The 25,799-nt window shown below is 54.9% G+C and overlaps 12 protein-coding genes across 17 annotated transcripts; 6 read left to right on the top strand and 6 right to left on the bottom strand.

Annotated features, from left to right (window-relative positions):
* Positions 1-6: 6 nt before the first annotated feature.
* On the bottom strand, positions 7-1,530 carry H310_04639 (hypothetical protein). The gene has a single exon (XM_008869077.1). The coding sequence runs from the start codon at positions 532-534 to the stop codon at positions 34-36; it is 501 nt and encodes a 166-aa protein (XP_008867299.1). The 5' UTR covers positions 535-1,530; the 3' UTR covers positions 7-33.
* A 156-nt stretch (positions 1,531-1,686) lies between these two features.
* Positions 1,687-2,499, bottom strand: H310_04638 (hypothetical protein). Its single transcript, XM_008869076.1, has one exon. It carries the CDS (start codon positions 2,443-2,445, stop codon positions 1,897-1,899), a length of 549 nt encoding a protein of 182 aa, XP_008867298.1. The 5' UTR covers positions 2,446-2,499; the 3' UTR covers positions 1,687-1,896.
* Positions 2,500-2,988: 489 nt separating this feature from the next.
* On the bottom strand, positions 2,989-7,067 carry H310_04637 (hypothetical protein). The gene is made up of 2 exons (XM_008869075.1): positions 5,332-7,067; positions 2,989-5,262 (listed from the first exon to the last, which is right to left on the bottom strand). Exons 1-2 carry the CDS (start codon positions 6,982-6,984, stop codon positions 3,040-3,042), a joined length of 3,876 nt encoding a protein of 1,291 aa, XP_008867297.1. The 5' UTR covers positions 6,985-7,067; the 3' UTR covers positions 2,989-3,039.
* Positions 7,068-7,177: 110 nt separating this feature from the next.
* H310_04636 lies at positions 7,178-8,895 on the bottom strand (the record flags this gene model as incomplete). Of its 2 annotated transcripts, XM_008869073.1 has the most annotated exons (5): positions 7,641-7,801; positions 7,851-7,968; positions 8,016-8,225; positions 8,340-8,451; positions 8,537-8,895. In XM_008869073.1, the coding sequence occupies 5 exons, from the start codon at positions 8,893-8,895 to the stop codon at positions 7,641-7,643; spliced, it is 960 nt and encodes a 319-aa protein (XP_008867295.1). The 2 variants fall into 2 exon arrangements, with proteins under 2 accessions (XP_008867296.1, XP_008867295.1); XM_008869074.1 differs by having other exon boundaries at positions 7,178-7,968.
* A 6-nt stretch (positions 8,896-8,901) lies between these two features.
* Positions 8,902-11,676, top strand: H310_04635. Of its 2 annotated transcripts, XM_008869072.1 has the most exons (12): positions 8,902-9,035; positions 9,093-9,256; positions 9,306-9,422; positions 9,471-9,692; positions 9,742-9,773; positions 9,829-10,155; positions 10,209-10,398; positions 10,451-10,522; positions 10,575-10,814; positions 10,923-11,000; positions 11,054-11,102; positions 11,152-11,676. In XM_008869072.1, coding segments are annotated over exons 1-12 (1,539 nt in total). In that variant the 5' UTR covers positions 8,902-8,989; the 3' UTR covers positions 11,154-11,676. The 2 variants fall into 2 exon arrangements, with proteins under 2 accessions (XP_008867294.1, XP_008867293.1); XM_008869071.1 differs by having other exon boundaries at positions 10,923-11,102.
* Positions 11,677-11,706: 30 nt separating this feature from the next.
* H310_04634 (hypothetical protein) lies at positions 11,707-12,796 on the top strand. Its single transcript, XM_008869070.1, has 2 exons — positions 11,707-12,431; positions 12,493-12,796. The coding sequence occupies exons 1-2, from the start codon at positions 11,727-11,729 to the stop codon at positions 12,598-12,600; spliced, it is 813 nt and encodes a 270-aa protein (XP_008867292.1). The 5' UTR covers positions 11,707-11,726; the 3' UTR covers positions 12,601-12,796.
* A 118-nt stretch (positions 12,797-12,914) lies between these two features.
* Positions 12,915-14,854, top strand: H310_04633. 2 transcript variants are annotated; one of them, XM_008869068.1, is made up of 12 exons: positions 12,915-13,129; positions 13,191-13,198; positions 13,244-13,405; positions 13,466-13,535; positions 13,606-13,735; positions 13,784-13,869; positions 13,915-14,009; positions 14,085-14,189; positions 14,240-14,283; positions 14,336-14,447; positions 14,501-14,558; positions 14,605-14,854. In XM_008869068.1, exons 1-12 carry the CDS (start codon positions 12,942-12,944, stop codon positions 14,783-14,785), a joined length of 1,239 nt encoding a protein of 412 aa, XP_008867290.1. In that variant the 5' UTR covers positions 12,915-12,941; the 3' UTR covers positions 14,786-14,854. The 2 variants fall into 2 exon arrangements, with proteins under 2 accessions (XP_008867290.1, XP_008867291.1); XM_008869069.1 differs by lacking the exon at positions 14,605-14,854 and having other exon boundaries at positions 14,501-14,592.
* Positions 14,855-14,971: 117 nt separating this feature from the next.
* On the top strand, positions 14,972-19,591 carry H310_04632 (hypothetical protein). 3 transcript variants are annotated; one of them, XM_008869065.1, is made up of 14 exons: positions 14,972-15,376; positions 15,429-15,704; positions 15,749-15,878; positions 15,980-16,061; positions 16,126-16,159; positions 16,228-16,504; positions 16,739-16,947; positions 17,034-17,192; positions 17,256-17,424; positions 17,472-17,725; positions 17,772-18,240; positions 18,650-18,938; positions 18,998-19,262; positions 19,320-19,591. In XM_008869065.1, the coding sequence occupies exons 1-14, from the start codon at positions 15,020-15,022 to the stop codon at positions 19,416-19,418; spliced, it is 3,069 nt and encodes a 1,022-aa protein (XP_008867287.1). In that variant the 5' UTR covers positions 14,972-15,019; the 3' UTR covers positions 19,419-19,591. The 3 variants fall into 3 exon arrangements, with proteins under 3 accessions (XP_008867287.1, XP_008867289.1, XP_008867288.1); XM_008869067.1 differs by having other exon boundaries at positions 18,528-18,938; XM_008869066.1 differs by having other exon boundaries at positions 18,650-19,262.
* H310_04631 (hypothetical protein) lies at positions 19,569-21,891 on the top strand. Its single transcript, XM_008869064.1, has 9 exons — positions 19,569-19,888; positions 19,938-20,103; positions 20,160-20,293; positions 20,353-20,502; positions 20,585-20,791; positions 20,843-20,983; positions 21,059-21,263; positions 21,345-21,775; positions 21,827-21,891. The coding sequence occupies exons 1-8, from the start codon at positions 19,592-19,594 to the stop codon at positions 21,584-21,586; spliced, it is 1,542 nt and encodes a 513-aa protein (XP_008867286.1). The 5' UTR covers positions 19,569-19,591; the 3' UTR covers positions 21,587-21,775; positions 21,827-21,891.
* H310_04630 (hypothetical protein) lies at positions 21,779-23,462 on the bottom strand. The gene is made up of 6 exons (XM_008869063.1): positions 23,260-23,462; positions 22,851-23,201; positions 22,684-22,794; positions 22,438-22,634; positions 22,150-22,378; positions 21,779-22,094 (listed from the first exon to the last, which is right to left on the bottom strand). Exons 1-6 carry the CDS (start codon positions 23,443-23,445, stop codon positions 21,963-21,965), a joined length of 1,206 nt encoding a protein of 401 aa, XP_008867285.1. The 5' UTR covers positions 23,446-23,462; the 3' UTR covers positions 21,779-21,962.
* Positions 23,463-23,664: 202 nt separating this feature from the next.
* Positions 23,665-24,295, top strand: H310_04629 (60S ribosomal protein L37; the record flags this gene model as incomplete). The annotated part of the gene is made up of 4 exons (XM_008869062.1): positions 23,665-23,749; positions 23,795-23,865; positions 23,968-24,205; positions 24,258-24,295. The coding sequence occupies 4 exons, from the start codon at positions 23,665-23,667 to the stop codon at positions 24,293-24,295; spliced, it is 432 nt and encodes a 143-aa protein (XP_008867284.1).
* A 169-nt stretch (positions 24,296-24,464) lies between these two features.
* Positions 24,465-25,797, bottom strand: H310_04628 (hypothetical protein). Its single transcript, XM_008869061.1, has 4 exons — positions 25,684-25,797; positions 25,409-25,546; positions 24,880-25,359; positions 24,465-24,687 (listed from the first exon to the last, which is right to left on the bottom strand). Exons 1-4 carry the CDS (start codon positions 25,783-25,785, stop codon positions 24,499-24,501), a joined length of 909 nt encoding a protein of 302 aa, XP_008867283.1. The 5' UTR covers positions 25,786-25,797; the 3' UTR covers positions 24,465-24,498.
* Between the last annotated feature and the right edge of the window lie 2 nt (positions 25,798-25,799).

Below are 25,799 nucleotides of genomic sequence, written 5' to 3'. Positions count from 1 at the left end.
TCGCTACAGCCAGCGAGGAACTTCCCAGAGCGATCAACGTGCGCACTCTCGCCCTTTCCCTGGACCGCGGACGCCGATCACCACCATGCACATGTCCAAGGCCGTGAGTGCGCTCACGGTAGCAATGTTTCTCTTCATGGACGAGTCTTCCACGGGAGGACATGCGTCTCCCCTCGTGGGAATGAAAAAGCTGAAGTGCAAGGACCTTGTGTACGTCTGTGCCGATGGGATCACACAGGTGTACCCGAATCCGTTCAACGATTGTGAGTTCGATCTATGTCCTGAGGACTTGGAAGAAGAAGATGGCAGTGATGACGAAAGTGAAGACAATGGTGATGATGATGATGGGGACGATGACAACGACGATGACGGGGACGATATCGATGACGAGGTCGTCACGTGCAAAAAGGTTGTGCACACATGCGCCGATGGCCGGACGAAGGTGCACCCGAACCCATTGAACAACTGCGAGTTTGATCCATGTCCTGAAGATGACACAGACGATGGAGATGACGTATCAATTGAAGACCTCATCGATGAGGAAGCTACAACGGTAGCTCCAACAACGACAGCATCGCCCAAGACTACATTACATCACGATGAATCTAACAATGACGATGACAAGGATAACCGCGACCCGGAAAAACCTCAAAAGGACACATCAGTTACCACCATCCACCCAAATGCCGTATCCACAACTACCGCCCCAGTGCCAAAGGCTGTGGTCTGGACCTCGATCGACTCTTCCAAGGCACCTTCAGCAGTGCAAGAAGCAGTACAACAAGCATTTGCCCTGTACAACTCGACGTCCATTTGCGACAAGTTGATTTTGTACTACGACTCGATTGAAGCTCACAACGAAACTACCACGGATCCGCTCAAGCACTCGAAGAAGCAGCACTTGAAGAAGCTGCACTTGCGCAGTTTCCACGTCGTCGTCAACGTTGACTGCTATCTGATGGGAGTCAAGGAAGTTGGCGGCAAGTTCATTCTCAACCTGGAGCAGCATGGCGTGAATGAAGCGCAGCCGTACCAGCTTACCGATTGCGCGCACTTGGAGACATGGAGCGAGCTCAGCAACTGGCTAGCTGTGCGAAACAACGTTGGATATTGCGAAACGCCACGGCAAAAGAAAAGGTTCGACCTCCAGCCCCTGCGATATGTGCACTATCAGGCCAAGACACTGACGCTTCTTGACACTGTGGTGCGCAACAAAAACTACCTGGCGATTGTTGCAGCAATCGTGGGGGCGACCGCCGCGGTCGTTCTGCTCATGACTTGTGTCGTACTGCGTCGACGCTATTGTGGCTACCGCAAGCTCAAAGTGGATGGTGGAGACGCGTCCCCGGATTGTGCCCTCGATGAAGGCAGCGACATTCGGCTGAGCCCCCCGACCAAGCGGCAACCTGACGACCCGTCGAAACCCGCGAGTACCTTTCTCTAAATCAAGTTATTCAAGTTAATATGCCCACCACCGCGAAACCTTGGAAAGCATGCGTTGGCATGCAGTGTGTGTATAATGCACGCTCCACAACACACTGCCATGTCATGGCGAGGGAAATATCCCTTCAGAAATCAGCGCGAGGTGTGGCTATCGAAGTCGTCGTGTGGCGGAGGGTTGCGCTGGCCGCAACGTTCCATCGATGGGCGGACAGGATGCGCCACCGACAGATACGAAAAAAGATTCGTTCGTTTTGATTGGTCGACAGCTTGATTGAAAAGAGAATTGACAGGAAAAGATCTGGACATGGTGAAGAGTGCTGGAGGAGCCGAACGACGCTGCGGAATCCACGCACGAGATGGATGGTCACGATGTTCGTCTCTGCGTGGGGCACTCGCTATTGAATGCGTTCGTGGCGACAACATGCTGGGCAGAGTACAAAGGAGAGGATAGGATTAAAGCAGCGACGAGATTGTGAGGGCAACGACAGTTGCGGTCGAGAAGACGGCCAAGGTCGAGGTGGAAGCACCGTTCTTCGTCGGCTTGACTTCATCCTTCTTGGCCGACTTGGACAAGTCAGTTGTAGGGAGAGGAGTACCAGCGGGTGTCGACGTAGGGTTCGTCGCAGGGGCAGGTTTGGCGCCTGCACTCTTTTTGTTGTCCTTTTTGGTTTTCGACGCAGGCTTGGCTGTCGTGGACTTCTTCGCCGTAGGTTTCTTGGTCTTCTTCGGCTTTTTCGTCTTGGGCTTCTTGGTTTTCTTCGGCTTTTTCGTCTTGGGCTTCTTGGTTTTCTTAGGCTTCTTGGTCTTCTTCGGCTTGTTCGTCACGGGGGCCTTCGTGTTCATCGCGTTTTGCACGGCCAAATGGCGCTCGAACGCTGCGACTTGACTCGCAGCGTCAGCGTGGCTATCGCCACGGAGGGACACACCAGCCGATACTTGGGGTGCACCCGAGAGGAGGCAGACGGCAACAGCCAACACGGCGGCGGCAAACGAAGCCTTCATGATCAAATTGAACAATCGCACAGAGGTGCGAAGTCGTCCACGTCGCGATGAACGACGACGGCCGACATTACAATGCGCAATCGGCGGTATGTGATTGGCTGAAAAGGCCCAATGAGTGGAATACATTCCCTCTTGTGGAGTCATATTCGGGATTTGATTGGATAGAAAGAATATTTTCAGGAAATCAAGCCATGTCATTGGCTCCTGCTTGCGATCGACAACCCAACAACAACACCACAACCAAACTTTCCAAAGAAAAATGTGGCCCCTTATCGCGTTGATCGTGCACACGTCGTCATCGCACGTCGTCAAGGAATAGAGCGGTGCTGAGCAAATCGTTCGAGAAGGTGATCACGAATCCACCGCGTACATCGAGGGGCAGCTCAAAGTGCCCAATGGCAATGGCGGGGGACAGTTCCCTTGGGTTGTCCACAACCTCTGCCTGTCGAATCCGTATTCGAGGCAGCGCTGCGTCGTGCACCACATTCGCCATTATTGACGACGGCTCTGGACACCTTGGAGAACGTGCGGGTTTTAGACTGATGCACGCACGAACGACGATGGATTTTGAAATTTCATTCGACAACACGCTTTCTAGTGGGCGGTAACCTGTCGCTGGACCAAGCTAACGTATTTCCCATTGGGAATAGCCATGAGCTCGTCATGTGTCCCTTGCTCGGCAATCTTGCCGTCTGCCGTGACTGCGATAATGTCTGCATTCCGAATTGTAGACAGTCGATGGGCGACAATAATGGTCGTGCGTCGTTTGAGCTGCAGCAGCGCGTCCAAGCTCGCTTGCACGATGCGCTCGCTTTCGTTGTCGAGGGCACTCGTGGCTTCGTCCAAGAGGAGAACAGCTGGATCGCGCAGGATGGCGCGGGCAATCGCAATCCGCTGCTTTTGGCCACCAGACACTTGAATCCCGCGATCGCCGACTTGGGTGTTGTAGTTGTCTGGAAATTGCATGATAAAGTCGTGCGCATTCGCCTTTCGAGCCGCGTCTTGGACATCGGCGAGAGTCGACCCGACTTTGCCCGACGCAATGTTGTCTGCGATGGTGCCAGCAAACAAAACGGGTTCTTGACCGACCAGTGAGATGTGTTGGCGCAGCCATTGCAAGTTCAGTGTGCGAATGTCGACGCCATCGAGGAGCACGCGGCCCTCGATGGGGTCGTAGAATCGCTCCAAGAGGGAAATGGCTGTGCTCTTGCCACACCCACTCGCACCGACCAGGGCGACCGTCGACCCGCTTGGCACTTTGAGTGAATAGCCGTCATAGATGATCGCGTGGGGGCGACTGGGGTAAGCAAACTTCAGCTGCACAAACTCGAGGTCCCCTCGCACTTCAGGCAACGTATTCCCATCCGTCTTGGCGCAATCGATGGGGGGCGTACGGTCGATCGTGTCAAAGAGGCGAGTCGCAGCCTCCTTGGCCTTGACGCTGTCCGTCATGTTTTGGGCGGCGAGGCCGACGCCAAACGTACTCAGCATGATCGCCATGAGGACGAGGAACATTCCCTTAAAGTCGACCAGGTTGTGGACAATCAGCCACCCGCCAAACCAAAACAAAAACGCAATGGCGAAAAACATAACGCCTTGGCTCACACCAAACCCCGTGCCGCCGGCCAGCCCCGTCTTCACATCCTTGGTCGCCGACAGATCGAGGTGCCCCACGTACTGCGAGTGCACTTGCGACTCGAGCGTGAACGACGCGACAGTGCGGATCGAGTTGATCGCCTCCGACAGCAACGCGCCCGCCTTGATGTCGCCGTCATTGAGCTTCTTGTTGTGCCCAGACATCATTTGCATTTGGATGTACGAGGCCGCGCCCATGATCGGAAACACGCCAATCATGGCCAGCGTCATTTGCCAGCTGTAGTAAAACCCGATCGAAAACGCGACCGAGAGCGTCGCTAAGTTGACAATCCCGCGGTTCATTGTCTCGGCCGTGATGGCTTGAATAATGGCAGAGTCCGTGGCCAGCATCGTGGTCAGGGCGCCGGAAGACTGCTTGTCAAACCAACCGACGTCTTGATGGAGCATGGCTTGGAACCCCATTTCACGGAGACGCCGCGTCAGCCGCTCCGAAGCAACGGAAAACCCATAGTACTGCGCCGACACGGCCAGCGCAAACGCGACCCCGAGTCCGATAAACCCCATCGACCACTTGACCGCTTCCGCCTTCATCCCGTCCGCCGTGAGCGAGTAGTTGAAAAACAGCACCGTCACATTGGTGAGCAAGAGGCCCCACACAGGAAACACTGCTCCGTTGACAAGTGCCCCCACGGAGCCCAAGACGATGTACCATTTCTCTGGGGCGTTGAGCTTCCAAATGCGACTCATCGGGATCGTTCGCACCTGCGCGGCTTCCGTCGCAGCATCGCCGGCCACAGCCCCGTCGCCCTCCGGCGCTCCTCCAGCCCCATCCTGACGTGGTGTAGCTGTATCTGCCCCACCGGTTTCCTGGACATCTTCAAAATTCGTGAAGGCGGTGATTTTCGACGGGCTGGACGGCGCAGGCCGCTGCTGTGCTTCGACCAAGGCTTTATACTGACTATCGGGGCGGCTCATGAGGTCGTCGTGGCTGCCTTCTTCAACAACGCTGCCTTTGTTGAGCACGACAATGCGATCGGCGTCGCGAATGGTCGACAGGCGATGGGCAATGATAATCGTCGTGCGCTTGCGAGTCGCAAGGAGGGCGTCGAGCGACGCTTGCACAATGCGTTCGCTTTCAGTGTCGAGCGCGCTCGTGGCTTCGTCGAGGAGGAGGACGGCCGGGTTCTTGATGATGGCTCGCGCAATCGCAATACGTTGTTTCTAGCCAAGCAAAAACACCCTTGTCAGTCCCAACGCCCCCAGCAACAAGAGAGAGCGACTGGAGCGCACCTGTCCCCCCGACAGCTGTGCGCCACGCTCGCCGACTTGGGTGTCAAAGCCTAGCGGGAACGCCGAGATGAAGTCGTACGCGTTGGCTTGCTTGGCCGCCGCATACACATCTTCGAGGGTCGCATCAGGTTTGCCATATCGAATGTTGTCAGCTATCGAGCACGAAAACAACGACGGCTCCTGCCCCACGAGCCCGACTTGGGCTCGCAGCCACTTGACGTTGAAAGATCGGAGGTCGTGGCCATCTAGCTTCACGACGCCTTGGAGCGGGTCATAGTACCGCTCCAAGAGCGACACAATCGTCGACTTGCCGCTCCCGCTCGGACCGACCAACGCGACCTTTTCGCCCGCCTTGATGTGGAGGGAATACCCCTTGCACACTTGAACCTCGGGTCGCGCGGGGTAATGAAACTCAATCTGGTCGAGTTGGATGTCGCCGTCAACAGCCGACAACGTCGTTCCGTGCGAAGACGTTGCATCGACTAACGACGGCCGCTCAATCATTTCAAACACGATGGCGGCGGCGGCACGGGCCGAAAAGACGGCTTGTATACTTGGCCCCGCTTGCCCCAGCGCCATGGCACTCATGATGATTGTGAAAAACACCGTCAGCACGCGCCCGCCGTCGTAGCAGTTTTCCGTGCACTTGGGCAGCGTGAGCTGGTCGGTCGCGACTTGGACGGCGCCGTACCACATCCCAAACGCATACGTCATAAAGATCATGCCGAACATCGAGCCTGTGCCGACTCCGACGGCAAGACCCTTCTTGATCCCGGCCTTCTCCGTCGCAACCAGCGCTGTGTTGTACTTTTGAGTAAATGCCGCCATCAGGTTGAACATTTGGACGGTGCGAATGTTTGAGAGGGACTCCTCGGCGACTCCACCAGCCGCCCCATACGCTGTCACCGACGCCTGGACAGCCGTTGACAGCGTTTTGACCATGAGAAACGCCGTTAGCGCAATGAGGGGCGTGAATCCCAAGAGAGCTAGCGCGAGCTTCCACCCTTTGATGACGCCAATGGTAATTCCGCCAATTCCCATCGACATAAAGTTGATCCCGTCGCCGACTTTGCGCCCGATGCCGTCCTGGATGATCAGTGTTGTGTCTGCCACCTTGGTCGCAAGCTCCATGGGGTTGTTCACGTCAAACCATCCAATTTCCTGCCGCAAGATCGCTTGGATGTACTCTTGTTTGATGCGCTTGCCTTGGCGACTCGCCGTGATGGACCAGCACGCGACCTGGCCAAAGCCACATACCATGACCCCGAGGCCGACCCAGACAAACTTGAGCGCAATGTCGTTGATCCCCTTGGACATTTGCGCATTCAGCACATCCAGCTCGGCTTGCGTGAGAACGACGTTGCTTGGTGGCGGGTTGAACGAATTCAAAATGTTGCCGAAAAGCAGAATTTGGAGCGGTTGCGAAAACCCAGCGCCAGCTGCACAGATCGTCCCGACAAGAATGAGCGCGACGTCGGTCGCATCGGCGTACTGAAACAACTTGGATAGCGGCGCCAATTTCTTGGGGACTTGGTTGTCGGTACCTGCGACTGGTTTCCCGGCAGCTGGTGTTTTCACCGCCTGGTACGCGGCATCGTTATCCACTGGGATCTCCAGCTCTCCGTTGTGAGCTGCGGCAACTTCAGCCGCCATCGAACTCGGGCGGTGGAAAATGGGGGAATGGCCAGGCGTCGTCGTCGAAGTTGTCGACCCATCGGGTTGGCAACTGGTCTGTCCATTTCGAAAGTTTGGCTATACAAACTCCAAGTCTTACGGTGGTTTCATGCGGCAGGAGTTTCATGTTGATTGCACGTCGAATCGAGGCAATAATCACAGCGAGCACAGCGCCGAAATTTTTGGGTAGTTCGGCGACCTTCCAGAGCGTTGCAGGGCTTCGACCGCTCGCGATCGAGTTACGAAAGTGGATGTGCTGCGCGACAGAGCATGAGCATGTGCATGAGGCTCCCCGGTTTGTGTTCACCTCTTTGTATCATTGTGCAAGAGGTTAAGAGATCGGGAAGTAGATTCGGCATGCGGGCGCAGTGCTCACCAAGCCATCTTGATTACGCGACGGCCCTTGCATCTCAGCAACGGCGGGGCAGATTAGTCATTGAGACCTCGAGCATGTCGAGCCAACCAGGACGGCGGGCACTATCGCCGTGAGCTCGACGATGCCATGTGAAGATTACGTCGATATGTCTTGGTGCATGGGATATCACATGCCAAGTCAAAACTTTACAGCAATCGACCGCGTATCCGAGGGACGGCTAGCGACGCCAGCCCTGAATCTCGCTCTTCGTATCCGACGATCATTTTGGCGTGGAGGTAGTTGACGACTCGACATGACCCGCGAGCGCGGCCGCGCGCACGGCATCTGGGCTGTGGCCCTCAGTACGAAATGTGAGCAAAAACTTGACAATTTCGAAGTGGCCATTTCGGGCGGCGTTGTCGACGGCAGCGGTCGTGCACCCTGACGACCGCACGATGAGGAAACGAACGGACAATCTATTGCAATATACCTTCGTGGCGGTGGTCGTGCAAGAACCGAACGATATTAAAAAATCCATTCTTGGCCGCGAGATTCATCGCATGATACGAGCACCCTTCTCGCCGATGCCAGTGCAAAAACTCCACCACCTATGGGATGCCACGTATCGGGAACGGCAGGACACAGCGTGTTGTACCTGCAAATGCCCGCCTTCGGCAGCGCCGTCCATCGCACGGTGTGTACAACTTTCGATAGCATGCGCGTGTAAATACTTGACAACGTCCAAATGGCCCTTGGACGCAGCCTTGTCGATGGTTCCAGCCATGCCTCCTTCGTCGCGATTTTGCAGCAAATATTGAATGACTCGCAAATGGCCATGCGCCGCGACAGCCCAAGCCGTGCACCCCTAAGTACGATTCTCATGCAGAAACTGGACGACGTCAAGGTGGCCGTGAGCCGCGGCTTCGTCCATTGCGAGTGTCGTACAGCCCTCTGAGTGGCTCTGGTGAAAAAACCTCACCACGTTCAAATGGCCATTTGCAGCCGCGCGGTCCATGGCCAAGGCACGGCATCCTTCGCATCGGTGGGTGTGCAAGAATTCGACGACAGCGAGATGGCCCGGCGAGAGCACCCTTCCGACCGATGGGTGTGCAAAAACTCAACTATCGGGAGATGGCCTTGCTGAGCTGCAAAGGCCATCGCGTGAAACGTGCACACGAGCCCGTCGAATGAAGGAACTCGACTACTTCCAAATGTCCATTCAGCGCGGCAAAGTCGATGAGTTTCCAGTGATCAGCAAATGTTCGTGTGACATCATCCACGTGGCATTGCAAGAGCGCTATTAGCAGTGGAATATCCCCAGTTTGGACGAGGTCCAGCGCAATGTGCCTCGCATGCCGAACGATACCTAGGCTGGGCTCAATGAAGTTCGAGGACGCGGGAGAGTGCTTGTTGCGGTAGAAGGCCAGCCTCAGGCATTCAAAGATGCCGTCTTGGAACTGCGTAACCACGCGGATCAAGTAGTCGCTCGCCAGGACAACGGCCGCAGCACTGGCGCCGCCACGAAGGCAGAGCATCGACACCAGTTTGCTAGTAGACTAAAATTATCCGGAAACACTCCGGATATGCCGTCGACGTCGGCATAATTGGACCAAACAAACCGCGCAACAAATGGACATCTTGCAGGAAGGGAAGCTCCGCGGGAAGAACATCGCAGGTCCGTCAGTTCCTTCTAGATAGATTCCATGCATGAAGCAAGGATGCTTGTGGGCAGATGTTGTCAAGGAGCAGGTGCATGGCACGTCTGTGGGCAAAGGAAGCACCGTCGTGTGGATCGAGAGGGTGCTAACTGAACTCCGCCTTCACGTTGCCATCCCGGTCGACAGCGTTGATTGGAGTGAAGAATCGATTGGCACGTTGCTGTCTGCAGCTGGAATGGTGGGTCGTTTCGACAGACTGTGATCATGCATCGACGAGGACGTTGTAGACTGTTCGATATGTGACTGAAGCACCGACTTGTGCTGCATACATTGCCGAGTTCGAATCCATCTTTCTTCATGTCCTCGAGGTTCCGAAGTGGACCAAACCGTTCGTGGGACTCAAGGTTACTCCGTCCACAGCAAGCCTCGGGTGACTCACTGGAGTCGTATAGATGGTGGCGTTGCGAGGCTGCACACGATTGCTGGAGAGTTTTGCCGACGTTGTTCAGCGTCACGCCGAAGTCATTGATTGGATCTCCACTGCCCTCGACATCATGCTCTCCACGGACGATGCAAGCGTCTCGACGTGCATGCAATTGTTGTTCCGGCCGACTTGCGAGCACTTGAACGTTCTCGTGCAAGCTCACGCTGCGTCCGTCCCGCTGTTGATGCCGGTGTGTCGTTGTGTGTATTGGCCATTCATCTCAATCCATGACGCATTAGATCGTGCCCCGATTCCTTCGTCTTTACTCAACGTACGCTTGGCGTTGCCAGGATTGAGAGACAACTGTTTTTCTTCACTGACTGTAGAAAATTTTGTGGATGCCCCACCAAGCAGAACAAGGACGACATTCTCGAATTCACATCGTTTCTTTCGGTGCTTCTGGACACTATCCTGCCCCCACTTCCTTCCGCGCGATCTCTCCTCGCCACTCCGTTGCTGCCAGTCGAAGCATCCCCGCTACTTCCACTACATGTCATGTCGAAAGACGAGTGGCATCGCTTCTACACGTCTTCTGCCGCCATGAAGTCCATGCTGTGTGTGCTGCCGTCGTTGTACGCCGCGGCTTCCTACGATCTGCCGTGCGAAGCCTCGACAGACTGCTTTGTCGCCTACTTTCTGCACATCCTTACCATGTTCGTGCTTCGAAACGTGAGTGATGTCAATTCGTATTCCATCGAGTGTTTAGGCTCGGCGAAGCTGCTACAAGTGAGGGGAGTACCATCGACAAGCTCGAGCACATGTCATCAGCCGTCGAATCGTTGCGAGATCTGCTCATGCGCCACATGCAGTTCCAGCCCAAACGTGAAATAAACGACGTCGCGGCTCCGTTTATGAAGGTCGTGCCAGTGCTCCAAGACGTTTTTGCATTCATTGGGGTACAATTTGGCTTTGTACAGGGCATGGTGTGTTGAAAGTGCATTCACATAGGACGTTGCGAAAGACAAAAGCCTTCGCGGCTTCAAAGCAATCATCGCGGACATCCGTGACTCCGGAATCGAGGTACATGAGTCGTTTTTCATCTTGATGCAAGCCCAACTCATCGCTCAAGTAGTGCTACGTGGCACTCATGCACGTGATGGGCACAGACTTTTGGTCCTTGGAGACGGAATTTTCATTTCTCCACACCGTGGCCGTAAAAGTGGCCGATCCACTCATCTTTGGCGACTTTTTGAAGGTCCTGCGACCTGTGGATCGCAACAATGTCGACCAAGTGGACCGATACGCGTCCAAGGTGGCCGACGTCGTCACAGTGTTGACCAAGGGACTGCGTCAAAGCCAACGATACTCGAAAGTATGGCGTGAAATAAATGATGGCTTGATTCGACATCATGGTGGCTGACACGTGCCGTCTATGGAAATTCCCACTGTGACTTCAACTCTCTCGTGACTCCGTGTGTAGACCCTGGCAGTGCGCATGGTCGAAGGCGTTTCCCAAATTGCCGTCGGTGCTGGCGTCGACCTGAAGCCACATGTGCCGGTGCTAGCCAAAACGTTGTTGGATGTGCAGGCAATCTCATCTGGAGTTCGCAGCGCGACTGCAGTCGCCCTCACCCGCCTCTACTGCATCGCGCCATTCGATGTACGTTTTCGATGGTGGAACAACATTGTTCAAACGACATCATGTGTAGGACTCGATTGCACCAGCCTTCTTTGAGGTCGTGACCGACGGAGCGCTGGCATTGCGAGATTCTTCGCTTGAATCTCTCTGCATCTTGTTGGAAGACAGCACAGCGGCGCCAGTTGCATTGAATTCGTTGCCTGCGACGTTTTGGATCGAGTTTCTTGCGTCATGTGCCGATAGTTTTGCAGCAGTGCCCATGGTAGAGGAAGACATACCCGTCTTGATGCATCAGGTCCAGATCTGCCGTGCACGACTTGCCCTTGGACTTGATGACGTTCCGTTGCAAGTTATCAGCACCATTCGAGCTGCAGTTCACACCATGCGCGACACAGCTGAATCCGACGGCATCGTGGAGGTTGTCGATGCGGCCGAGTTGCTCTTGTCGTTCTTGCTTCCAGTTCCATGAATACCTGATTAATCTCTCCCTGTCGTTGAGTTCTGCGTCGCAACGGTAGTCGAGAGTGTGGAGCTGGCCGTGCCCTTCACGGACCGAGCGGTCCATGTACCTGAATGGCCTGCTCGGACATCGAACTGAAAAACATCCGGATATCCCCCTTTTCGGATAAAGGAGTGCCACGGCGCATGCAATTCTTGGGAACCAACATGGAGATTCCATCGAATGTGGATGCAGATGCGGCGCTGAATGAGATCATTCGGAGTCACTTGATCGACAATTCAATGGACTCGTTAGCCCGTCAGATCCGTCGTGTGTATGCAAAGCTGAGGGAGAAAGAAAAGTCGTTCCTCGCACTCCTCAGCATCGAAGGCGCCGTCGATGAAGCTGCGCTAGACGCCAAGATGGCAGCAACCCGCGCTCGATGGGCTCCAACCCTTCGGGAACTGATGGAAAAAAGCTGTATGGAACTACACAAGCAGCGTATCGAATTGACTGCGTGCATCGACATCATCGAGAAGGAGCAGAAATGTGGACGACTCAAAGAACGAGAGAACAAACGACACAGTCTCTCCGACGCGCAGAGTACGTCCGTGTCGCTTGAAGTTGGGTCGCAGGTTGCTGCACGTGTCGCTCGCGGCCACGAATTGTGGATCTTGGCATCAGTCGTGAAGGCCGATGACAGGATGGTCGAGGTCGAAGACGAAGATTCCGGTGACGAAGAGACTGAGGGGAAGCGCCACCACGTTGTCCCTCGCGACTGGCTAGTACCTCTGCCGCGTGAAGACCAAATCGATGAGTGGATTAACTTCCGAGTCAACGAACGCGTCATGGCGATGTATCCCAGCACGACTAGCTTCTATCCTGCGGTCGTAATTGTGCCCAATCCACCGGTACGCTCATCCGCTTGACTTTGTGCGCTTTGCTCACATGCACGCCATGTTGTTCATGCAGGGGTGCTTGTATGTGATCGTACGGTTTGACGACGATGCGGACGAAGTTGGAACCATCTCTGAGTACAAGATCCCGTTCCGGTTTGTCATGCCTTTGAAAAAGACCTGATATTTAACATCTTGACGCCATTCATCCCTTGGAATGTCCATGCAGCGCTTCTGCATGACCGCAGCGCGGTGGCGCCGGGCTTTTTCCGTCTCGGCAGCGGTGGAAGATCACGTCGAATATCGAATTCCAACTGGAACTCACTGCATATTTTAGTCAAGCTAAACCGTACTAACTTCTTTTACAAACACGTTGTCGTACGCGGGGTTTTATTTCAAAGGACAAATTCATTATATAAATATCAAGTAAGTTTTTCATTTTATTTGAATGAGATGGCTCGTATCCTTGTCGTACAATTCTGCTAACTTTCCATGTTCTGAATTAGTACGGGATTCTGCAACGTAATGATGGCAAGCGAAGACTTGTCCAAGGCACCTGTGGCGCCAGCAGCGACGATGGCAGGACCAGAGGTGGAGCTCTTTGAAAAGAAAATGCCGTCGGCGACCATTCGATGGATCTCGGACGCAGAAGTGTCACTGTGCAAGTCTTGTGGTTTGCTCTTCGATTGGGTGCGCAGAAAGCACCACTGCAGGTCCGTCCCATCAGAGCCATACCTGAATTGTCGATGCTCATGTATGTACAAATCTCGATAGATATTGCGGTAGGCACATTCACGCTCCACGCATCGTCATGACAGGAAACATAGGGCAAGTGTTCTGTGACGACTGCACTCCCCATCGAAGCTTGATCCACGAGGATAAGATCTTGATATCTCCAAACAAGAGGTACCTGTCCGTCAACGCGTTTAGTCCCCAGCGCGTTTGCAAGCCGTGCCACCATATTCTCCTACCCGACCAAGCCATATTGCGTAAGTTTTTTAGATCTTCCTCCCTCGTAGCTTTTGAAATTCCCATGACCTGATGTGCAGGCGAGACGGCGAGCAATGCGGTGCAACCTAACTCCATCAATGAAACGGGGTCGAAGCGCTTCTTCAACAGGTACGATGGCGCATGACTTGTCTAATGCGGCTCAATACATGCTCTTACCATCGTTCGTGCTTCGACACAGTCCGTACTCGTTCACGTTGCGCGAAGAAGTGCGCAAAGCTGCGTACAGCATCAAAAACTTCATGCTGGAAGGCGTGATCAAGGACCAGTCGATTCCTCTCCCGCTGCTCACGAATGCGCAAGGCATTGCTGTATGTCACCGCTGTCCTGCATTGCGAGTGCATCTCACGCAGCTCTAGTTTCTCACTGTCCTTAAAGTTGGCTTTGTCGTCACGGGCCGCCTTGGCACTGGCCTCGTGTTGTCGAAGCTTCCTGACGGTTCCTGGTACGAATGCTGTTGTGTTTTGTCTGTCAAATCACTCGAATCCAGGTCGGCACCGTCCGCTATTGCCACCGCTGGCATTGGGTGGGGCGCCCAAGTTGGAGGTGAAGTCACGGACTTTGTCATGATTCTCAACACCCGAGGTACACTTGTCATGTGTTTTAACAGTTACATGCATGTATGATGGCATGCCTTCGTCACGAAATGCACTCTCGCAGCCGCAGTCGACACATTTTGTGCCCAAGGGCAGGTCAACCTTGGAGCTGAACTCGGTGTCGCCGCTGGACCAGTCGGTCGCGTTGCGGCTGGAGCTGTCGAAGCAGGTAAACCATATCCGAAAGACTAGAAAAAACATAAGCATCGAGGGTGCTAGGTCCTGGCGGCATTGCTCCCTGCTACTCGTACTCGCATTCAAAGGCACGTTGGTTGGAAACCCCCTGTCAAGGAAATGCTCATAGTTGGCGTGCAGGGGCTCTTCATTGGGATTTCGCTTGAAGGGTCGGTCATCATGGCTCGGCCCGACGTGAACCGTGAGTTTTACGGCAAAGACGTGACCGCCGCCGAACTGCTGGGGGGTCGAGGTGCGAACTTAACGCGTCCCATGGCATTTTTGATTCGAATGGATATTGTCTAGAGCGACCACCCGTCGCAGCGCAGCCTCTGTACGATGCGCTGGAAGAAGTTGCGATGAGGTAGGGCGATTGGTTTCGTGTCTTTTGTATTGACTGGACGGCGTAGCCCTGCAAACGGGTTGAATCGCATGGCCGCCATGTCGGCCGCGCGCTACGCGATGTCGCAGTCGATGTCCATGCCTTCCTCTGCATCGTCCTCGTCACAAGGAACGCCGTCCATGAGCAGCAGCGCCGTTTTGCCCCGCAGCACGACCACTCCACGGGCGTCGCCCTCCGTCGCGCTCTAGCAAAATGTGTGTAGAGATTGAACTTGGTTAGTACTTTGTGGTTTTAAATGGAATGCAGGTTGTACGCGTTTCTTTTTTATATGGGAAGTTTAAAACACACCAAAATTGCATGGCATCGAGAGAATGTATGTTGTTTCCTGTATAAAAGAACCAGGTGGCGATTACCATGTAACCGCAAGTCGAACAATTGACCCTTCGTGTGCCGCCGCATCCGCCGGCAACAAGTGCTTGGTCATGTCAAGCCCGACGGAAGGACTGCACCTCATGGTGCCAAAGCACATTCTCCAGAATGTAGTCGAAGGCACCAAGTCCCTCATGAGCGAGAAACGACTGCTCCAGCAACGACTGGACGAAGCGAGCGGCCGCATATTCGCGCTCGAGCGGCAACTCGCAGATCAACAAATGCGCACGGAAGTCGCGATGCAATCCTCTGCGAAAGCGCCTGCGTCAAGCGCATCACACAAGTTTAAGAATTTGACGCTGCAGGTCCTCAAAACAAAGCGCAATGGAGGCGACGACGCGACGCCGTCGTCCGCAGATCACATGAAAAAGGACGAAGAGATTTACAAACTGCGTGGGAAAACGAACGAGGCACGTCCACATGAGTGTGTCACTCAAGCGCGATAGTCACGCTCGATTCTAGCTGGAAACGCTGATCGCAGCGACCCGAGCTATCACCCACCAGACGGCCCACCGCGAAGTTGTGTCGTCAACGTTGAATGCAGCGCGGAATCTCGTGTCTGCGCGCATGTACTCACTGGCCCTCACGAACGACGGCAACACGTCCATGATGCTGTACTCGATGGGGGTTCTCACCCTGGCCGCCGCCGGCGAGGAGCGCCACAACAAGTATGGTGGGTTCCAAGACGACGGCACGATGCCGGTCGACAACACGACTACGTTTGGTCATGTCGTGATGGTTTGTTGGCCCAAGCGCAATGTTGGACGATGACATGATTGTAGACGGGCACCGTGTTTGATGCGCTGCAGGCGACGGCGACGGGCATGTTTGAATCGCAAATGGACGACTTGGATTTCGTTCCACACTCGGTGCTGTGCATGCCCATTCGCAATGCCCATGGCAGTATTTTGGGTACGCTCGTTGGTGTTGTGCCGCATTGGCTGAGCGAGAATGTCGACAGCAATGTTGATTCTGGTGGCGTTTGCATGTGAATCGCGAATGGTTGTGTGTAGGCGCCTTGCAAGTTGTGACCCAGCGGCAGCACTCGGACGAATACATGCAAAACCAGGTCTTTACAGCACTGGATAAAGAGCGGTGCGTCGAGACCGCCATAAATCATGACGGCGATGACTGATTTGTTGGGTTTGCTTCTCTGCAGGTTGGAGCATCTGTGTGTCGTGTCAGGGTCGGCGGTACGTGTCTCTCTCGTGGCACTTGGGCAGTTGACGACGATTGTTTCCTGTGGCGTTTCTTGCGTTAGATGTGGAACTTGCGACTGTCGAGAGAGCGGCAAACAGCCCAGTCTCGCATTGAGATCCTTCTTCGGCTGAACCGCAGCATTGCTGTCGAGAGCAACTCGGCTGCTGTCCTCGCAAAGATCATGGACGTGTCCTACGAGCTCCTTCACTGTGAGCGCGTGAGTCTGTTCGTCAAAATCCAGGGCGAAAACGATCTCTTTGTCGCCCATGCCAACGACGCGGCGCGCGGTCAGTACATCTCCATCGACAAGGGCATTGCCGGCCTCGTGGCGCGAACAGGTGGGGACTCCACTTGACGACCTTGTGTGGGTTCTACGTGCGGATCGGATGGCTTTGAATGTCGAGTGCGTGCCAGTACCGTGCTATCTCTCGATGCATCTTTCGCACGCTCCAGCGTGCGTGTGTGTCGTGCATTCGAATGACGCATTTTCCTGGAGGGGTTGGAGGTTTGAGTCGCGTGAGGCTTTCAAGTGCTACGAAGGGAGTGCGATTTTCACGTGAGTCTTCGACCAGGGCAAGCCGTGACGACCAACAACGTGGAGGAGCATCCATGCTTTGACAAGGAGATGGACGAGCGGACGGGCCACTCGACCAAGAAACTTTTGTGCGTGCCTGTGAAAGACCCCGACGGCACGATTTTGGCCGTTGTCCAGGCCGTTAATAAGATCGATCGATCGGATTTTTCCGTTGAAGACACGCTTTTCCTCAACTACATCGCCGAGGTCGGGTGCTTGTTACCTTTTTTGTTCGGGTTCAAGCGGACGACGCGATGCGAGTTGATGACACGATCATGCTCATGGAGTGTTAGGCGGCGGGGATTTCGCTGCACAAATCGTATCTGCACAACGAAGTCATCATTGCGAAGCGACTCACAGACGTGCGGCTCAAACTGTCCGACTATGTGCTAAACCACTCGGACATTCACAGCCTCACGGACTTGATCATGGTGCATGGCAAAGCGATCATGGTATGTCGAAGCGATTTGTTTGCCATCGCGCTCTTGGTTGCCAAGATGAAATGGGCGGAGTAGGACTGCGATCGATTCGGATTTCTCCTCGTCGACCATCTCAAGAACGAGCTCTGGATCACGTCCAACAACGGCAACTTGGGCGACCAAGTCACGCTTCGCCAGCCCATTTACAAAGGCATTAGCGGCCTCGTGGCAACGACCGGCGACACGGTGTGCACCCGCGACGCGTGTACGCCGTTGAGTGGACACAGCAGCATTTGACGACGCTTTGAGTAGACACACACTCGCTGTTCGACCCGACGCACGACAACCTGACAGGGTACCGCACAACGAGCGTTCTGTGCATGCCAGTCTTTGAAGAGCACGTCCAGAGCAAGCCCAAGGTCGTTGCGGTCGCGATGTGCATCAACAAGCTGCAGGGGTCCCAGGTCATTTCGTTCAACTCGCAGGACAAACTCACGATGCAGCGGTACTGCAAAGAAATCCAATACGCTCTCGGACAAATGTCGCTCGAAGTGTGCTACTTCAAGGTTCGTGCGTCATGCCCACGGCGATTTTAGCGGCATCGTCATCTAGGTTGTGAGTGACCGCAACCTGTCGGGATCGACCGAAGTCACGGAAGCAGGCATTATCTCGTCGCTGCTCCAGAAGCACAGCCGAAACACGAGCGGGATCATGACCAACAAGCTCGACAGCGACCGCCGCGTTGCTGACGACGTGTTTGCCCATGAGGTCAAGATGACGCAGCGCCCTGAACTCGACTCGTGGGACCTCGACATCTTGTCGTTTTCGTTCACGGAAGTGATCCAGAGCGTGCAGACCATCTTCCGCGCGTACGGATTTGTCGAAACGTACGCGATTCCCCAAGAAAAGATGCAGTCGTTCGTGGCGTCGGTGGCCCAGCACTACCGCGCCAATTCGTACCACAACTTTTATCACGCCTTCCAAGTCCTCCATGCCGCGCACATCCAACTCAAAGTGTACATGCGCAAGCTCCTGACCGGCTTGGACATTTTTGCGCTCATGATTGCCGCTATTTGCCACGGTACGAAAGAAGCCCTTGCAGTCGTTACCACTGGGCGTGCAAACGAGATGCATGTTGCCCAGATGACCCTGGTCTCAAGCAGACCCACAGAAAGGGCTCGAGACATTCGTGCGAGTGTGAGGCCGGACTCCATGTGCTGTTGCCACTCCATGTCGTTTGCCTCGTTCGCTTGTGATGTTTCCGTGTCTGTGTCGTATTTGAATGATGTGGCCCATGGGCCGAGTTGACCGCCTCTGTTGGTGTCGACGCTTTTGACAATTTGCCAGCTCTTTCAACGAAGTCTATAGAGTGTACGGAAGTGACTGAAAGGTCGCCGGGGGCGCGATGGTGTGGTGGTGTACATGGCGGTCCATGGCATGTTTGGCTGAACGATGTCGAGGGCAAAAGGTGGCATGACGAATCGGCATAGATGTGGACCATCCCGGCAACAACAACGACTTTGAAGTCAAGTGCGTGAGCTCGATCGCGTTGACGCATAATGACGACGCGGTGCTTGAGCGCCATCACTGCCGAGTGACATTCCTCATCTTGAACACGCCGTCCACCAACATCCTGGAAAAGTTGACCTCCGAAGCGTTCCGGTCCATCCGCCGAACGATCATCCGCTGCATCATGGCGACCGACATGGCGAACCACTTCACGCAGTGCAAAGCCCTCGAGAACATGTCGCGGCACCAGTTTCAAGACCCGTCGAATCGGTTCGACTAGTATCAACCTCTCTTTCGTCTTGATGATGACGATGTGCGCGCGTCCGTAGCATGCTCGTGATGGAGCTGATCGTCCACGCGTCTGACTTGAGTGCGCAATCTCTGCCTTACAAACTCGCAACCAAGTGGGGCGATCGCGCGCTTGACGAGTTTCAGAATCAAGCGCGAGAAGAAGCGGACATGCACCTCCCTGTCGCGCCGTTCATGGAGAACCTCGAGTCCAAAGCCACGCGGCTTAGTGTGCAGTCCAACTTCATCTGCTTCGTCTTGCAGCCGCTCTGGACATCGTATGGCATGCTCGTGCCTCAAATGCGGGTGCGTGCTAGTCTCTTTGCCCACAGTCCTGGAAATGATAGCCCGTGGGCCTTGTAGTTCTACACAGATTCGCTCAACAACAACCTGGACCACTACCGCGCAGACCTGAGCGAGTACAATCGTGCACAGCCCGCACATCACCACAATTCGACGTAGCTTTTGGTGTGCTCCCTATCCATGCTCCATCATACCGACGACCAACCTCCGTGGACGTTTTGCGGCGATTTGAAGAATAATGTGATATCCAATGAAATTAGGAAAGTTCTGGTGAAATTTAGTGAAATTAGGTAATTTCGCACTAATTCGCACCGATTAACAACACGAGCAACATGACTTCAGCGTTGACGGAGATATGGCTGTGGCGATGCCTCGTGCTCGCGGCATTGCTCCTTTCCGATGAAGTTGTGGCCGCGGTTAGCTCCCTGACAACTGCACCGCCTCCGAGCTCGGAATGCCGCGTTGTGGTTGAAGCAGGTCCTGCCTCCATAGTCTTCTTCGTGGTGACTCCAAGCGAAGGCGATATGAACGATTTCGTCGTGTCCAGTCCCTTGCCAATGATCTCACGAGGCTTGCACACCTTGGCGCCAGAAGATGCATATTCGCATTTGAAGGAGGCCCTGCATGAGGTACAACAACTTCGTCCACCGTCGTTTGCTTCATGCGACCTGCAAGTAGCTCTCAGCACGCCACATGGACGAGCGGCTTCGACCAGAGTGCCCTCTGTACATCATCGGCACATCTGGAATGAGAGAGCTTTCCGAAGCGCGCCAATCAGACATCTACGATGCCATCTTTGCGTCGTATGCAGCTGACGCCTCCGTCAACAGCCTTCCCCCCCTCGGTACGACATCTCGCTCCTTCGCTTGGACAGCTGCCCGCATGCACGGACTATTCTAGAACGCTCTCACCTACGCACGCTATCTGAAGACGAGCAAAACTACTTTTTGATGGTGGCCGCCAACTTTCTCGACAAGCGTGTAGGGAAGGACATGCAGCCCACGTCCGTCCAAGTGTACGGTGTTCTGGACCTGGTGTGGTGCATCCTTTTTTCTCCTTGTGTGGCTCTCGAGCTCAAGGCTATCCCGCGTAGGATCCGTCGAGCTTTCGCATAAGCATGGACATCGAACAGCGGTGGCGCCACAGCGCTCGCAAAAAGTCGTACCGCCTGTCGCCATTGCAGCAGTCGGAGTTTTTCGTCCACACGTTTGCCAACACTGGCACGTCGGCTATCCATGATCAAGTGAGTAAAGCTGTCCCGAGCGCATCTTGCATTAGAGTTGGCGGGTGCCATGAAAGGCTCAACGGGTGCGATGGGATCGTAGGTCCAACACGCCGTGGAGGCCACGAATCGAACGCATAATCCATGTCTGTTTGCGGGCTCCCCTGCGCCATTCGTTTCTCAGACGAGCGAGGGCTCGCCGACCGTCGTAGCTGGAGACGGACCTGCATGCATGGCGCTCATCGAATCGATCGTGGCCACGGGAAACGAAAACTGCACCAAAGGCGAGCATTGCGTGCTCCTTTCCTACGTACTTTGCATCGTATGACGACGTGGCGCACTCACATTTGACCAAATGCAGGAGCAACCTCATGCCACTGGCACGTTCTACGCTGTTCACGACTGGTTTCAGATGGCCTCGCTGGCCAACACGGTGGTCGCAGCGACCCATCCGTCCCTCCAGTTGGATCTTCCCACTCCTTCTCGCTACGAACTGGAGAAGGTGCACCGCGAGACCTTTCCTGCGCCGCTTCACAATCCGTTTGGTTGGACTGGAGCTCACTTGGCTTTCACGTAGGCTGCAAACGCCGTTTGTGGCCTGTCGTTTCAAGTTGTGTCGACCGCATTGCTCGATCCTACCAAGCATGACGAAGCCAGTTCTGCAGCAGCAAAGGCGTCGGCTCCTTGGACGTGCCTGAACCTGTGCTACATTGCCGTCCTCCTCAAGCAACTGGGGCTAACCGATGCCGAACGACGCATACTCTACGTCCAGTCCATCCACGGTACGATACTACGATTCGAGACATCTTGCGCACGTTTTATCGTGTGTTTGGCTTTCCCTTGTATTGACGACGATCTGGCAGACCGACCGGTGCATTGGGTCTTCGGCGCCCACTTGAAAATGGAATCGGACCGCCGCGTGGTGTACGAAGCTGCGCTCGGCGAGTACTTGTCCATGCAAGTCGAAAGGGGCCTCCCTGTGGGTTACAACTTGTCGTTGCTGGTGCTGGCGTTTGCGTTGCTGACGCTGTACCTCCTCGTGCACCGAGCAAGTGGCCGCGATGGAACACACGCCCTCCTGTTTGTGCACGACACTACACAATGATGATGCCGACCCACGACAGCACGTTGAGGCGGATGCCAAATCGACATCGATTCGACCGAGCCATGGCCAGCTTAACATTCGTGTGGGCAGCGTAGCCCTGGCGAGGTGCATGGCCACGTGTAACATCTTGAAAAGTCGCGATCAATCGAGATGTTGGCGTCATGGGCTCAGTGCGAAATTCCAGGACAAGTATGCCACAAGAACAACGGGGGGTTGAATTTGCTTGACCAAAGCATGAAGAGTAGGCTACAGCCGATGCATTGGGGCAGGGGATGCGGGCAGGCGAAAGGTATGCTTCACAGCAAGTCCCCGTGCCTACAAACTGCCAGCCCCATCCATGTCTTGGCCAAAGCTTGACAGGACGCGCGATGGTCCACTATTCCTTCTTTCGACGTTGACGGACGTTGAGAAATGCCACGAGGATAAGCCGCTTCCCAGCTTCCACTGGGGCTGCTCCATGCACGACTCGGCCACTGTGGACTGCAGCGTCCCCTTGTTCAATGTGCACCTGAACCATGGCACGGTGATTTTCCGCCGACAACTCGTTCGAGAATGCATCTTACTGTCGAGTTGGTAGCGGCAAAGTAGGTTCCGCCACCCACAAACGCGTCCCGGCGGTTCAGCAGCACGTTAAATGACAAGATCGAGCCATCGCAATGCAGCCCCAACGAGTTCTGAACCGTGGCAGATGCCTCGACCTTTTCGTACTTGACGTAAAACAGATCCCGAAACGATAGCAACGCCGTCGGTGGCAAGCCGTATGCTGCTTGGATCGCAGGAAACAGTCGGTTGCTAAACGTGACGCGATGGTGCATGTGAGAAGGTCTGTCTTGAACTCTGCACAACAATACCGCAACTTTGCTTGCATCCACACGTCAATATGGGGGAGGGAGTAACTGGGCAAGTCCGTCGTTGGATACGCCGTGTGCCGCTTAGTCTGCCACCCGACGCGATCCGTGTGTGCTGTCAACGCATGAACGACAAAATTGCATTCGTCCGGGGTCAAGATGTTCCGAAGCACGTGAACTCTGTCCAAGGTCGGTGGAACCTGCGGCAATTGAGCTATGACCTGGGGAGATTCAGCACCGGTGACATACCGATAGGCTCGCAGTGTATCGGGCAGCGGCAGCAGTTTGTTGCGTACGTCTGAGCTCATCGAGACCTACTGTCGACAACGACGGCCACTGTGCCTTGTTCGAGCATCGAGTCTACGCCATGTCAGCATGGGATCGGAGAGAAGGGCAGTGACAGGGCGCCTTCATACCCAAAGAAATTGTTCAATCGACGAGCGACCGTGCAACTGGGCGAGATGTGCAGCAGAGTTCTCGTCCCAATCGAGATCCACCAGGACAGTTGGGTCATGGTCGACAAGCATCTGAACGATAGCGAGGTTCCCACGAATGACAGCAAGATGCAATGGGGTTCGCCCTCCACTTTCGACGTGTCCTAGTACTGATAAATCTTCTGACGTGGCATGCAAGTCAATGTCAGCGCATTGCAACAACGCGCGTACCAAGTCGACTGCGTCGGCGTCTGCAGCATAGTGCAGCGCCGTGAACCCATGGTTATCCACGGCGTTGACGTCAACATGGAGGCGCTGTCTCTGTGACAAGATCTAGACGTAGCGTACATGAGTCTGCGTTCCCTGCGCATGTGTTGCAGAATCAACACACCAGGATCGCCATGTCTTCGTCGTACATGGACGCTGCAAACAACAACGGTGGTTGGCCCATTACCGACACAGGTACGTCCAGCACCACACTGGAGTTGCGCAAAAGTGCATGCAATGCAGAGGGGGCCGTGGCGAGGGATGACAGCCCTTCCCAGTCGACGTCGGCGGGCAACGGCGGCACCAACATCGTCTCCAGAATTCAATACAGACGGGGTTACAATACAACACGGTTATCGTATTTTCACAGGAGATGCATTGTCGCAGGTATCCGTCGATTTGGATTGGATATAATTCCAACGTTTCCACCCGAGTTGATTGGCCACTTTTCCAAGGTGTCATTATAAAGTTTGAGAGTTTCGTCATTGATTGGACGATTCCGTTGACTGGTGTGTAGGGAGCCGAGACGATGGCCATTTTGACTGGTGGAAACCTCGTGGGCGAATTCCCGACCACTTTACTCACTCGGATTCCCAACCCATCTTCTGAAAATGGTACGTTGATGCGACCGAGGTGTGCTGGGAAAGTGGAGTCGACAGAGTGCCGGGTCTGCGTGCCGCAGTACGCACGGGCGTCATGTTGGCTTCGCGTGGATGTGAAGTTCATGATCGTACCTGCATGCGAACGCACGATACGACGGATTCGACTGGAAGGCATAACAGGCTCAACGAATACCCGAACGCTCATCCCGTCTTGTGTGTCGTGCTTGTAGACCAAAGGTACCTCCAGTTACGGTAAGCGCCACAACAAGACCCACACGATCTGCCGTCGCTGTGGCAAGTCTTCTTACCACATCCAAAAGTCCACGTGCGGCTCGTGTGGTTACCCCGCCGCTAAGATGCGCAAGTACAACTGGTCTGTGAAGGCTCTCCGCCGCCGCACCACTGGTACCGGTCGCATGCGTTACTTGAAGACCGTCCCCCGCAAGTTCAAGAACGGTTTCCGTGAAGGTACCCTTAGATGCCGTTACGGCGGGCAGGGCCACCTCATCCCTCGATCTAGGTGGCAAGGCTGTCTCCAAGAAGGCTGCCACCAACTAAGCGGTCATCACTTTGAATCTGTCTGGGTTGTTCGAGTGAACACAAGAGCGATCTACCGTTGGGTGCAGCGACAGAACGGCGTAGGTAGTTTGTCTACCGACGTCGTCGTGGCCGCAGTAGCAGGAAGCGTCGCCTTTGTATTCGTCTGGACGCAGAATAAAAAGATGATGTGGAATCGATGCCAGAGTCTCCATTTGTAAACCTCACGTGTCGCCGACGCCCTCCTTTTCTTCTCCGAACGAGCTCAAGATGCTCGTGTGCAGCCGCTCCATCGCACTTGACACTTTCTCGAGCAGCTCGGCGTCCTCCGCTTCCCTCACCCGTCGCACTTCATCATACTGACTCGTCAGCGCCACAATCGTCTCAATCATGCCGCTCTGCTTCTTCTCAGCCTAGCACAAGCAACCATACGCCCTCACATTAGCCGAAGAGTGAGGGAATCGATGTGACTGCGAAATGAACAGGCATGGTGGGAGGCCACAGCGGTGGACAGCTCTCCAACAGCTCACGCGCGCCACTAGAGCCTCCCACAAAGTCGAGTCCTTCCCCTTGATGCTGATACTCCCATTGTGGGGTCGCCTTACCTGTCGGTCGTCGGTGCGCATGGTGGTGTGCATCTCTTCCTGCAACGCCACAAACGTCGTCGACCGCCGCTCCTTCTCGTCCACAAACGCCTGCGCCGTTTTCCGCTCATGGGATTCGACTTGGTTCGTCATTTTCTTCTCCCGTTTGAGCAACTTGGTGTTATCAATGTCAAAGGTCTCGTGGGACTTGTCCAGCCGCCTCGTGATCGTCCCTTGGAGCGCCTCGATAATGCTGGGAATTGTCACGTTGATGAATTCGTTGAATTGGACCTGCACGTTGTCCTCTCGCATTTCTTGGGCCAGGATTGTCTCGTCGAGCCGGACGTGGAATGCATCCGACGCCTTGACCGCCATCGCGGCAAACGCACTCTCAAACGCGTCTGTGAACCCTGCGCGGAGAGCCGCGATGGATTCGTCGCGAGCTTTCATCTCGGCACTTAGTTTTTCTTCGAAGTGCCGACTACGCTCGTTGATGGCGTCCTGGAGTGTCTCGCCCGGTCAAGGGTGGACTGGATGCACTTGTACGTACAAAGTGCTTTTGGATTTCGACGTTGCGAACGTGGGTGGCCTCTTTGAGCTCGTCCATGTCGTGACTGAGCAGCTCCTCGGCGGTCACAATCAAGTCGGTGCGTTTGGAGTCTATCTCTTGGCCGTTGGGCGGTCGAATCTATGCAAGGATTGGACTGCATCTGTCGCCATCGGGTTGGAAATCGTGGACACGTCAGCAGACACATCAGCATGACAACTGCCACAGAAGGCACTCGACAACGACAGTACTGTGACGACGCAAGATGCGATACATACCACACGCAAGAGAGGTCCATTAGGGGCTGCAATCGTCGCATTCGACTTTTCTCGGTACGCTTGGTACGCCTCGGCGCCAGCGTCTGTGCTCTCTTCCGTCATGTGTGAAGTGTGCC

The sequence above is a fragment of the Aphanomyces invadans genome (genome assembly GCF_000520115.1).
Source record: "Aphanomyces invadans strain NJM9701 unplaced genomic scaffold supercont1.7, whole genome shotgun sequence".
Taxonomy (NCBI): domain Eukaryota; phylum Oomycota; class Saprolegniomycetes; order Saprolegniales; family Verrucalvaceae; genus Aphanomyces; species Aphanomyces invadans.
This window is presented reverse-complemented; position numbering and strand designations above follow the sequence as displayed.